General features: G+C 27.0%; 1 protein-coding gene across 1 annotated transcript; it reads right to left on the reverse strand.

Moving 5' to 3' along the window:
• Nucleotides 1-4,950: 4,950 nt before the first annotated feature.
• Nucleotides 4,951-13,625, reverse strand: LOC129965379 (uncharacterized). Its single transcript, XM_056079213.1, has 9 exons — nucleotides 12,451-13,625; nucleotides 11,485-11,526; nucleotides 9,276-9,845; nucleotides 8,486-8,639; nucleotides 7,572-8,073; nucleotides 6,900-7,069; nucleotides 6,117-6,246; nucleotides 5,591-5,803; nucleotides 4,951-5,143 (listed from the first exon to the last, which is right to left on the reverse strand). Exons 1-9 carry the CDS (start codon nucleotides 12,497-12,499, stop codon nucleotides 5,003-5,005), a joined length of 1,971 nt encoding a protein of 656 aa, XP_055935188.1. The 5' UTR covers nucleotides 12,500-13,625; the 3' UTR covers nucleotides 4,951-5,002.
• Between the last annotated feature and the right edge of the window lie 663 nt (nucleotides 13,626-14,288).

Consider the following 14,288-nt stretch of genomic DNA (forward strand, 5'->3'; position numbering starts at 1 on the left):
GTTTTACAAACCACATAAAAGGTTTCAGGAGAAACACAAACAGTTGTAATCAAGAGATACACAAATGCAAAATTAAGAAGTTACTAAACATTAATTTCAAACTGATTAGGATAAAATGTCAAAGTGCTTGTTTCCTTTCACTTTTCGTAAAAATTAAAAATCAGCGCATTTTTAAAATAACACTGAATAAATAAATAAAAGAATCGAATCAATTCCAAAAGAAGAAGAATCATTATTTTTTTCGAAGAAACTGATACTTACAATGCTATTTTGAATGGAATAAGATCCGCCTTTTGTAGAAATTATATGTGCTAAATACGCAGATCATTTTTCTAAGAGAGGACAACGCGGACTTCTATCTTTTTGTCTTCCCTTTCTTCTTCCTTAATCAAAATTATAATCGTATCCTTTTGGCCGTCAAACGATATCCCTTATTTCGATAACGAATGTTTTATCTCAGTTAACATTTAAAGCCTCAGGGGTGTTTTTTAATTCTCTCCTTTCTGATTTTGCTATAAACGACTACTTTAGAGGAATTATTTTCGGTTCTTATTTCTGGAACTTTTAAAGCTACATTTAGAATTAGCAATTGCGCTATTTAATGTAGAAATGATATTGCCAATATAGACTTCACTTGTCAATATAGACTTATCATAATATTTTCACTTTCACCTAGATCATAAATAGATAAAATTCGGTACAAAGATTTAACGTCCATAATGTCAAATTTTGAACCAAATTCAACTTCGGGTTGGCTGCCTAAATTTTCAGAAACATGTAAACACGATAATTCCAACAGTTTGAATTTTCCATGATACATCTAAGTTTTTAAAGAAATTTCGCCGATACTTCTACGTTTAAAAAAAAAAAAAAAAAAAAAAAAAAAAAAAACGTGGAATTTCCAATGTTTCTCCTATCCTCAAAATGATGTTGTTTTAATTTATTTTCCGCATTTATTGCACACTATGTTCATAACTGTATTTGAAAAAATTGTTTTCCTCTTTTTCACTTAGAATACCTCATAATTTAACAGAAAGATATCAAGGAAAAAAAATTAATTATAGCAAAATATTTAATTAAAATAAATTCTTTTAAAATTATATTAATGTGTCGATATTTTACATTCACATTAAAATAATTTAGAATATTAATGCTCAAAATTTATGCTTTCATAATCGTAGTGCGATCGATTTGAATTTCGAAAAAATAGATTCTTATTTCATATATATATACATAAAGAGAGAGACAGAGAATGGTTCTATTATATAATATCTTTTTAAATAAAAGCGACGCATTAAACTTCAAAATTATAACAATAACAGAAGCTGGGTCTTAGTTAGGGTGCTTTTTCCCATAGATAGCAAAGACAAAACCATTTTCACTAATTATGTCAATATGTTAATTTAGCCATTATTATTTAACCTAAACTGTTTTGGTTTAACGCCAAACCCAGATTCAATTGCGAATCTTTCTTGAGATGATAAGTGAAGGAATTACATGTCATCAAATTATTATTGCAATAGTAAAAATAATGCAGGAAAATTGAGTAAAGTACATTACTTTAGAAAGTAAAGTAAGGCAAAGAATAAACTGGTTAGTAGACACAGAAGAGCTAACACAATTTGAATCAACAATTTAGTTTAGATCACAAGAGTTGTTCTTCAGAACTGTAGGAAATTCTGAAAAAGCACTAACGTGGCTACATATCCGAAATGCCAATCCCTCGGAAGTAGAAATATTCCCCAACCTGGTTAATATGCAGAAATGTGGATAACCTCTGTTTCGACAATCAATGATTGATTTTCATCAAATGACAATGTTTCATTCTACTTAGGAAAAAATACTAGCGAATTGTCATTTTCGACAGCAATTAATGATTTATCAAAAAATTCCAGTTTTAAAATTAATTCCATCCCTCTCCTTCAAGTTACGGAATTCCTTGACGATTCCCGGATTTCCTGTTCAGCTGACAACCCTGTACATATATATATATATTAAATTTTATAACATCTACCGGAAGTATGTTATCTTTAAATATATTATCTGCAGTCCTAAACAATGACTACATCTGTATGTCTAAGGAAACAGTCATACCGACACCAGTAAAAGATTTAACAGTATGTACTAGTGGAGGGCAAATCCATAATTACAACCAATTATGTTTCACAGCACAGTTGTTACACCTTCTAAACGCATTTTAATGAAGGATTTTTAAAGTTATTTGGGTAGAAACCGATTGGATTTAATTGAGATTCTGTAGCATAAATAGACTTTATAATAGGCAACTTTTCAAAGTTTGGACATTTTGATATCAATTTTAACAAGAGATCTCTGTTACAACATGGAAGAGATGAAGTTAGTATTTTTCAAGAAATGATTTCTGAATCCACACAGACAAAAAGAAATTTTGTAAAGCATTTCAAAATAATATAATTTCATAAAAATAAGACATATTCTTGATTTCGCCTTTAAAAAAAGGAATCTATTCACACCAAAAGGTAACAATTATAATACTTAAAAATTTATTTATGTCCGGAGTATTCGAATAAATTTCAAGATACACCAGAATAAAGTAATAATGTTATTGATGACATATATTATAATTTAAATCAACAAAAACTCTCTTTAAAACTTTTTTTTTAAATGTAAACATTCACAACCATGACTCGATGGAATGCGATATGCAGGCATACCATGGACACCTAATGTAATATAACTGCTGAAGGTGTTCTAAAGCTTCTCATGTAAGCTAAAACTAAGAGGAAACCAATTTAAATGGATAAAAGCAATTTATTAAAAAGAAACATACTAAATTACAGAAAAAATTAGTTTTATTTGAATACATTTAAAAGTTTGTAAAGTATAAATTACAGTTGAGAAAAAAACAAGTTCACTAAAATTCATCACATCGAATACATAAGAAAAGGGCACAATACATTTATATATATATTGCATACACATATATAAATTTTAGCAGAATAAATGCAGTTATGAAAATAAAATTATTCTTCCATACTAATACAATTACAGGTTTATAAAACTTCTTGATCCTGAGAAATATATATCATGCAATAAAAAAATTATTTTTTTATATTTAATGGGAAACAATATTGAATCAGAATACATAAAATCAAATTATTATTCATATACATTACATGATGTAAATTTTATAGATATAACATACAAAACAATCAATTGAGAATGATCAACATGAAATGATATATATGAACAAGAACACTTGTAGAGATTTAAATTAAATTTCAATTAAAATGGAAGACCTCAGAAACATCTTCATCATGGGTCTTAGAAGAAAGAAATCATAAGATCACATTCAAAGTAAGTCAATTAAAAAATTTAATTTTACTTTGTAAGTTTAGTGCAAAACTGCCTTTATAAAAGGATCATTATCAATAATTAGCAAGATATTTTCATGGTACACACTGATAACTTATTTTCATACAATTCTACAATTCCAGCATCTTATTTTATTTTAAAAATTAATCTATATGATTAAAATAATGCAATAAGCATTGTTTTGTATCACAGAAAAGGCTATTCTAGACATGGAAACTTTAAAATACTTCCATACGACTCATCTATAATGTAAACTATTTAAAATCATTATAAAAGTTATAAGAAATATGTCTAGGTTGAATTAAGAAAAACGAGTTAATACATAAAATGAACTGCCAAATGCTCTTCCAATTGTATTTTAAACAGTATAAAGCTGAATATTTTAGAAGACAGATTTTTGAAAAGTTATCATTTAAATGCTACTTAAAGCATAAACTATGAAAGCTATAGGAAATATGTCCAGGTTGAGTTAAAAAGTAAAGTCGACAAAATTAATGTTAATATTCAATCACGTTAAGAATAATGTTTTTATTTCATAAAATATGTTTAATATTTTTATTTTATAAAATATTCAAAAAGCAAATTAATAAAAAGGGGATTACTTTTTATTTCAGTGATAAAATTGGTCACAATCTAATAAGAACTAACTTATAAAATAGAATTCAAAAATCAAAGAATAGCCTTACATAAAACTGTATGCAGATTTGGATAATGTAATAAAACAAACCACAGCAGTGGACTTCCTATTTCCCGTAGAGTATATCAATGACATTACAGGAAGGAACAATATGAGGAAAGTAGGGAATCATTTTTAAACATTGTATTTCATTTAAAATTCATCAAACTATTTACATACTTTAGATTATTAGTGCTTTCTTACTGAAATCAATTGTAAATTTAACAATAAATTTAGTGTTAAATAAAAGAATCACAATTTTTTTATTATTAAACTAAATGTTAAAAATATCTTGCCAGAATAATTTGGGTTGCAAATTTAATAGCATATTATAAATTTTTGTTTAATTTGAATTTCAAATTAAAGAACATTTTATTTATAACAAATTTGTACACGCAAGTTGTGTACTACTTAAAAAAATAAAAAGTGACACCACAGGAACACTTGATGGTAGAAAATAAAAAATCATGTATAAAATGTAAAAAATTTAGTGCCAACTAATTTCCAGAACTAATAAAGGCATATTAAACAAAAAACTTTACAGCAATCACAATTATAAATGATTTTGTCATTTCACTCAGAAGTGGACTGTTCAGAGATCCTGTTTTCAGGTATAAACAGAAGATTCTGACATTTCACAGTAGTTCAACTTGCACTCCCAAAAATTACACCCACCATAGTGCTAACTGTAAGCCAAATGCTTGAATAGTCAATTTAGGAGATTCATTGACAAAAAATAAATCTCTTGTGTAATATACACACACAAATTTCTTATTTCATAACAAAATAAATGCTCAGTAGCTTGAAAGTGGTAGAAAATATCAACTGAAGCAAAAAACACTTCTCTGTACGGTTTACAGCAATCCAGTTTGCTCTTGAGGATTCCATCCTGAGAAAAATATCACGAGTAGCCTCATGACAGTAGATGATGTAAGCATCCTTAGACTCGATTATCACAGTAGAATGAAGCTTTTATGTTATGTTGTAGACAATTCGTGTGTTGGTAGATGTCCAGTGTAGAACTGTATCCACAGAAATCTTTCTAAGTGCAGCAATGTGAGCTGCAACATGTATGGCCATACCAGGATGGGAAGAATTAGTACCTTTGGGAACCTACGCAAAAGAAATATTAATTAAAAAATAAATAGAGTATTAAAAATTGACTCATAGCAAATCAAAACATTTTGTAAAAGTTATAATAGTTAACCTTCTAGTTATAAATAAATTTGTACCTTAATCCAATAGTTCTTAGATCATTTTAAAGTTGAATAATTTCATGTTATTAAGAAATGAAAATGTTTTTTGAGCTACATTTTTGCTGGGATAAAACTTAAAATTTCTAATGCAAAAACTGCCTAAAAAAATATTAATATAAATTTGCTCATAGCAAATAAATTTAAGGTTTTTAGTTTTGGAGCAAAACATTTTGAAAGACACTGTACACTAAAATGAAATATTCAGCAGTCAGAAATACTGTTTAAAGTATATATTTTAAAGCTATATATTTAGATATATATATGACATTATGTGGAAGGGAAAAAAAAAAAAAAAAACACTTACCACTGAAGGTACAAAATAAGGTGCATCTGTTTCTAGTAACAGACGTTCTAAAGGCAACTGCCGAACAACTTCATGAGTTGGAGTAGCAGAAGGGAATGTCACCAAGTTTGTGATTCCAATGAAAACATTAGGAAATTCTTGTATCCACTTTTGAGCCCTTTTCCAGCTACCAGTGAAGCAATGCAAGTGGAAAATCGTGTCTCTAGGTAGTATCTAAAAGAAAAAAAATATATGCATATAAAAATGTGATTCAATATGCCAATGATGCATGAACTACATTTAGGAAATATTTTTATAATCATTTAATAAAGACTCACAGTCCTAAAAAAAATTAAATCCCAAATGCCATTCAGGCATTGAGACAAAAATGCCAAAATAAAGTTTCAATGTATCTTACAAGATCAAGATACCAATTAAAACATATTTGGTGAAATAATCATTATATTGATAATTAGTAAATAATGAGTTAAATAAAGGTTAAGATTACCTATACATGATGAGAGTTATTTATAACATTTTTACTTACTTCATGCATAATTTTAATAGTATCAGCATCAGCATCCCGACAATGGATTACCAGCCGCAGTTTCCTTTCTTGGGCAATTCTTAATTGCCTTCTAAATGCATGATGTTGTTCTAACTTTGAACACTGATTTCTAAAGAAGGAAAGACAAAAATTACTTATTAATCTTAAAATTCAATTAAACAAACTATAAACAAAACAGATTAACTCTCTCTCTTATTTTATAGGGAGATTTCAGATAAATAAAATTTAAAGGCCTGCTGAATCAAGCCGTAACCCTAGATCAGTCACAAAAATTTAGTAGTAAAATAAGACAAAATATCTACCAAACACAGATGCAGTTTCTTAACAAACTCTGCAACAAATTTTCTTTCGGTGGAAACGAATTAAAAAATTTCTGTAAGCATAATGACAAGAAAATCTAAAGATCTTATATTAGAAATGAAGACAGAGAGGATCTTTAATAGCATGAAGTAATTAAATGCAACTTTATTATCACCAAAATAAAAATCAGTAATGAAGTATGAATATTAATACAGAAAACAAAGGTCTCATATTATTAAATGGTATTCAGATACACTTTTATACGTCTGGCAGAACTAATGAACTTATTTCTTGAACCATTTGTATCATTAATTATAATCAATTTTTAATTATCCATAGAATAGCTATAATAGTCATCATAGCAGCAATTGGTTCTCTCTGCTATGAATGAACAGTGAAATTTTGATATGGAATGTGATGAATTTGTAAAAAAATAAAAAGTGATTTAAACCTCTAACTTACCCCTTTGAATAATCCAATCCAATTTCGCCTAAGGCTTTAACTTTTGGATGGTTCAGAGCATTCAACAAATCTTCTTCTGTTTTGCCATCATAAAATTTTGCTGATTTTGGGTGACAACCAAAAGCTCCCCAAACATTATCTTGCTCAAGATGTTTTTGCCACATTTGTTTCTGTAAAGAAGAAATGTATGTTTAATGTAACCTTTATATAAACACAGTTTTTATTTTAGTTTGAAAGGGAAGAAGGATCCATTAGTATTTTTTCAAACAAGAATATGGTTGTCTAAACAATCTGACATGAAAACAAGAAAAACATTTTTGAATTAAATCATAAATATCCTTTGTAAAAATCATACATGCATACTAATTAGCCTTAAATCTATTAAAATTTAAGAAAAGATTTGAAAATGGACAACGTACATCTCAGTCACCAATAAAAGAATTGTTTTTAAAGAAAAAATTTCCTTTTTCATTAAATCTGAAAAGAACTGAAGTACAAACTTATATAACAATTTTTGAAAAATGTTGAGTACTAAAAAAAGCGTTCAAAAGATAACAATCTTTTCAACCTTGTTTCAGATTGTTTTTAAGACAATTTTTTAGATGTATATTAAGATATTTAAAAAGTTAAGCTGATAAAAAAATAAAAATAAACTTTCAATAAAATCCTTACCTTAGCAAATGTCAATGGCTTGCAGAAGACTGCTATACAACCCTTATAGCTTTGCGGATAACTATCTTTATGCTGAGCCATATAATCAGCATATGTACCTTGAAACTTCTCACGAGCCAACAATAAATCAATATGACAATGAGAATCAAAGAAGCCTGTTGTGGATTTCAGAACCATCAAAGAAGCAACATCATAGCTTGCCAACTTAGCTACATTATTTTTATTCTTGTCCATATGATTATTATGAAATGTCTCACAACAGTCTACATTACTACTTCCAGATTTTGAATTTTTTGGCCCTGTTTCTTTTTCTTGATATGACTTCTCATACAAATATTGCTTTGTATTTTTATCAATAACTCCAGTACTTTGATCAGTTTTGAATCCAGATTGTAATTTGCCACGGAATAAAGAATTCTCCCCAGAAGATTTTTCATTCTTTGAAAAATTTCTTCCAAGCATTAATTCTAATTTTATTCCATCTTGTTGATGCATGATAGACCTAGAGAAAAGAAAAAAAAATTATAATTAGACAAATGTCAATGAATGGAAATAATGACTTCCGTACATCACTCGTAATATTTTAACACACAAAATAGAGGGAAAAGCTAATTGTAAAGCCTTTTATTTTTTTAAAAAAGTCAACTCAAATAATGTAAATAAAATAATAATAGAAATAATCATAATAATTTGAATTTATATAAATTACAAAGAAGAAAAATTATTACTGGTTTGATTGATTTCATATTAAAAATTTAAAAAAAAAGTTAAAATATGCATTTAATTCAACTGTCCCATTTTTATTTATGCAGTAGAGAAAACATGTTGCAACAATAATGTTAAAACAGAAATTTATGAATAGATATATACATTTCATTACGATTAAGATAATATTTAAACATGTAAATATTTACCTATCATGTTTTTCGAATTTACATTTTTCATTAGTAAGAGGAGCATCTTTCAAAGAACTATTTGCAGATGAAAGTGAATTTCTAGATGACAATGGTGAAATATTGAAAGCTCCAAGATCTGATGGATTATACATTGCAACTGGAGATATTTCCCCTGAAAAAGTAAAAACACTTTTAAATTCAAAATAAGCAGCAGACAACAAGTAGTAATTAAAATAAACCACAATAAATATTTTTTTAAAAAAGAGCTATGTTCGCATAACCGCAAGAAAAATAATATGAAGGAAAGCTGGGAGCACACACAAATATTTTAATAATAAACATGACCATTACTGAAAAAAGAAATCTATAAATTCAGAAAATTTGAGATTAAAGTTTATATTAAAACCACACTATATCATTGACTGAAATAACCTTCAACTATCTAAATTTATATATGCAATAGATATCTTATAAATACAATTTTTCAACTATATGATTTCGAATACCTAAAGGCAAATCTTTCAGAATATGTAAAGATAACAAGTACTACAAATGTACCGAAAACTGCTCTGCATAGAAAAATATAAGGAATCTATATGATTTCACAATAAATTTCAGAAATAAGCATTTATGTACTGCCAAGAGAAAAAAAAAAGTCACTTATTATTAACTCTTAATGGTAAACACTGTATTTGAAAATAGATCCATAAAATCAGAAATTTCAATTTTGTTAACCAAACATCCTTTCATTGAACCAATTTTGTAGAAAAACATCAAAATTTAAAACTAAGAAAAACAAATATCTTACCAGATGAATCGGTCATGCTTGGAGGAGAAAGGCTAAGACTGGAGGAATATTGATCAGGAAAATCAGACTTTAGTTGCTGCAATGCCATTAGACGGTTCTTTATAATCCAAGCATCAGTGTCATCACTAGGAACCATATTTAAAGTTTCTTGAATTGAAGCCATGTGAGTATTCCTTACCCAGAAATGCAGATCAGATAAAGAGGTTTCAGTAACATGATTGGTTGGTAAATTATACTCATTGTTGTTCTTCATTAGGCAAGGATTTTGAAAATTTGTAGCCATTGCGTCTGCAGGATTGGGAATATGCATACTAGGTAGATGAGATAATGATGCAGCTTGATTTTGAACTGTGTTCAAACTTTCCCGATCAAATGCACTTTTTGTTAAAAATGGGATGGCTTCACTATCAGGACTGCGTGACGAACTACTCTCATTCATATCTATCAGGAGAGGATTTTCACAACTTGCAGCCATAACTTCAGTGGATTTCGGCTTGTGTGTATTAGGTCTATAAGCAGATGCAGTTTTATTCTCAGTTATCTTACATTTTCCCTTGCATGCTACAGGATCTGTAAATTAAAGACTTATTAATATACAAATTTGATCGATAGTATTACTTAAGTATTGTGAAAAAATTACTAAAATAATAACACTACAATAATTAAACATAAATTAATTTGACTTTTTCTACATACTGTACAATTTTATTTCAAGCCCTGACTTTCACAAATCATCTGTTGAAAGAAATTTATACGGATTTGAAAGAATTCGATTTAATCTAAATTTTCTAAATCTGTTAAGTGAACAAGTTCAAATTCTCATCCCATTTTTCTTACAATATATAAAATTTGCACAAAATGCAGAAATGTGTTTAATACTAATTAACACAAATGAAAAAACACATTCTAAGAACAATTCCATTAAATACTGCAAAAGAAAATATATAAAAAGGATTCCAGATTATTTTTCTTAACATACAGGGGAAAAAAAATCAAAAATACAATTTTAATATTTTTCTTGTTTATACATAGATACAAAATTTTTTTTCGCTTCATGACTACTTATAGAAGAAATCATGAAATTATAATTCATATTCATTATAAATTCATTCACTTTACAAATGACATCATTTAAATCGTGCAAATTTAGAAATTATGTGTCAATAAAATTTTTCTTTTCTATTCAATTTACATAACATTAAAAAAAAAAAAAAACACCTTTAAAAAAAAAAAAAATCTGAACTTCCTCTTGCATCTCAGTTTTTTCTTCATCACAAAAGTAGTGGGAATTCTTTCCATATGTCCATAGAATTAATGAACAATAAAATAAATCTTAATATGTTATAGATGTTTCAATGATAGTATTACATTTAGTTGAAAATTTATTAGCAAATGCTGCACTCGTTAAATGAAATAGTCTTGAATTATGCTAGCCAAACAATTATCATATATGTTTAATCTTAATAATATCCATTGCACATATTAATTTTAATAATAACTCTTCTGGCTAAGTATTTTAACAATCCAATTGATCACAGATCGAAACAATAAATAGAAACAAATACAGCAGTAGATTGAAATGAATCATGCATTAAATTTAAAATAGCAAAAATTCTAAAAACTTTTAATCAATCACAGAACTAATAAAATTTGACAAAATTTATATAAGTTTCTCATTATCATCTTGATACAGATGCTTTTGTGAAATACGTTTGCTTTTTGTCCAATAGTCTATTTCATAGAAAGGTATGAGATAGATGCACCCTCCCCCCCATTATTATTATTATTATTATCAGAGACGAATCATATCAATCAAGAGTATGCCAACTTAATTAGCTAGGAATCGATGGCTATGTTTCTTTGATTAAATCTACATATATATATATATATACATTTTTTTAAGCATCATCTAAACATATCATGATTAGATTTTATTAAGGATGACAATTGGAATTTTTCAGAAATGATAACTGCCAGAATTATGAGGGATTTAAAGAGGGCAAAGTTCTAAATTTGATATGATATTTTCCCCTTTCACGGTTTTGAAAAGGATTGACTCATGTTTTTAAATCTATCCTATATCAAAAATTGTATCGGTGATATCATTTTACAACAAGTTTAAGAATACAAAACCTAACTCAATATAAAAAAAGAATAGTAAACAAATAATGAAGATTTACCAGAAAAAAAGAATGTTTTAAAATCTTACCATTTTGGGACAAAGACGAAGAGCGAAGTGCAGATTGGAGGGCTAGAAGACAAATATACAAGTCAAAATTAGTTTTAAAATTTAGATAAAGCACATTTAAATAAAATTTTAATACATAATATAACAAGACAACTCAAGCAGATAAAATCTTAACTGTATAATAGATTAGATTAAAAAAATTGTAATTGAAAATATGTCAAAAAATTTGATCATTTTAAGGACAAACAAATCACAACAATATTGCAGAATGCCTAAAGGTTTATGAAAAGAGTAAAATAATTCATCTTAATGGATTTTCATTTTTTTTTTTTTTAATCTTTCAAAAATTGAGAACTTCAAAATAATTTTAAAGACAGTAGGTAAAAATTTGAAATAAATAAGATAAAAGAAAAATTAATCATCATAAAAATATTATACCCATGCCTCGACATAATATTTCACTTTGAAAAGTAAAAACTAACCTTTTTGAAACTAGCACAGTTAAACATAATAGAATAGAAAACTTCCCTGAATGATCAGCATCAAATAACATATGTTTTTTATTTTACTAAAAATTCAATACACAATAATTCTAATCTACTAATAAATTTTAATCTAATAATAAAATAAATTTTATAAATCTGATAATAAATTTTAATGTTACAAGACATAAAAAAATAATAATCCAATATTTCATTTCCATTATCACATTAAAAAAACTTCAATTCTATTTATAAAGAGTTTATAAATTATTAAATTCCTACTTTGCAAAAAAAAAAAAAAAAGCAATTGCTACACAGAAAGCAAGCAATTCAAGTCTTCCTTTTTTTAATTTGCGTTAATGTCGTAAGTACAACACTAAATTGGAATTTGATCAAAATACCAACACTTCATAAACAACAAAAAATGAAATAAATAAGATTATTTATTAATGCTTATTCATTAATCTACTATGGCAGTATTTTAATAAAATGATTTATTATTTACCTTTGTTGAAAATCCTCCGTTGTCCGACTGATTCAAGTGCCTGCTTCATTTTTATTGCAATCCAGACGAAAGCGATTTCAAAACAAGCGGGTGAGAAAATACTAACACAAGAATAAAACAACCAACACTATGTGAAAACAGCGTAAGAGTGTGCCAAGCGTCTTCCAAGCGTGGTAAGTCATTGCTTTTCTCTCGCCAAATTGGCTCAGGAATCAACCAATAAGCTTTGACAGAAGAATTTCCAGTCACCACTAATTGATGAATATTCAGAGAGGGTTGCAAAAGACAGCCGCCAGGTTACCATGTTAGGCTGTTTATTACATTAACGTTTCGTTAGAAATATATCAAATTAAAAAAAAAAAAGCTAATATTTTGAATTTAAACAAAAATAATTTGCAAATTGACAGTAAATCCGCTATGATTTTAAATGTTTTATTATAAACTTGAAATTTAATACAAACAAAATGTGTTCATATTTTGAAGAAATTAAAACACAATTTGCTATTTTAATATACAGCAGGTTAAACTTCTTGTTTGTATATTATTAAATTCTTTACATAAATTTCAAATTATATCCTTCGAAGAATTCACATTCTTTGCTTCCCTATCAAACAAAATTCTAGAAAAATTGATGTTCAAAGATTTTCCATTGATTTTTTTGAAGTCCAAATATTTTCGAAAAATTTTCTTGTAACTATTAGGGTTATAGGAAGGGGGAAAGAACAGTGGCATGTTTTCTAACATATACATTCTAATAATTTAAATAAAAGTATTGAAAATTTCCACACAACTTATCTTAAAGTCATTTTAAACAGCTGCCAAGTTTCTAATTGGAAGTTTTAATTACCCAACATGTGCCAGTCCTAAAATCTTCATTTAATATTAAAAACTTAAATGTAAAAAGCGACTTAAAAATAAGACTGAATTTGTTTAAATTTGGGGTATATTGAATAACAAAGGTATAGAGAATTGTTTTTCTATAACCAAGTAACAACTCTAACAATGCATATCATCAAAGGAATCATTGTCATAAAAATAATCAGCATACTATGAAATTAACAATGATACATTCATTTATGATACAAGCATTAAAATTGTGTTGTCTAATAAATTAGTGTTGTTAGCCATAAAACTGTGCGTGTGTAAATTCGTTTAATCCACGTGTTCTTGGATTCGTGGCCACGTGTTCTAAGCAAAACCAATTATTTATATTTCTGCTTTAACTGAAAAAAATGTTTTATTCGTGTATTTATTTTTAGATTCTATTTCAAACAATTTCTCTAATTATGCATAATTCACTAAGTTTTCCGAAATGAATTTTTTTTGTTTTGTTTCTATATTTAAAAAAATCCATCCTTGCCTATTCTTTCCAATCTATGAAGAGCAATAAAAAACACTATTTAAAATTAACTTCATATTTTAGAATACTTTTATTCATGTTCAGTCATGTGAATATCTTGTAATAAGTGTAGTTTTGAATAAGCATCATGTAAAAGAAATTAATTTCAGCTGAATTATGATAAAAATTGCACATACTTATATAGAAATTTACCAAAATGCCAAATAGGTAAATCAAATTCTTCTTGTTTACTTAGAAGTTTGTTATATCAAGTTTGGACACAATAAAGTTTCCCAAAATTTCGCTATTTAAATTTTTAAAAATTATATTAGCAGAGTATATAAATAATTGAAAGTTGTGTCTAATACAAGACCAGAAAATTGAGCCAAAACGTTTTATTTTTCTGGCTTAGTGCAAAAATATTTTTAAATGTTATAAAAAGAATTCTAATTACAGTTTTAATAATATAGTATTTTGAATAAGTGATTTCATTTGCATT

The sequence above is a fragment of the Argiope bruennichi genome, chromosome 4 (assembly GCF_947563725.1).
Source record: "Argiope bruennichi chromosome 4, qqArgBrue1.1, whole genome shotgun sequence".
NCBI classification, from domain to species: Eukaryota; Metazoa; Arthropoda; class Arachnida; order Araneae; family Araneidae; genus Argiope; species Argiope bruennichi.

Coding starts and splice junctions, on each gene's coding strand:
- LOC129965379 (XM_056079213.1), bottom strand. CDS start 12,499: ATGAAGCAGGCACTTGAATCAGTCGGACAACGGAGGATTTTCAACAAA. Junction 8,640..9,275: donor AAGCATGACCGATTCATCTG/GTAAGATATTTG, acceptor TTACTTTTTCAG/GGGAAATATCTCCAGTTGCA. Junction 5,804..6,116: donor CTATTAAAATTATGCATGAA/GTAAGTAAAAAT, acceptor TTTTTCTTTTAG/ATACTACCTAGAGACACGAT.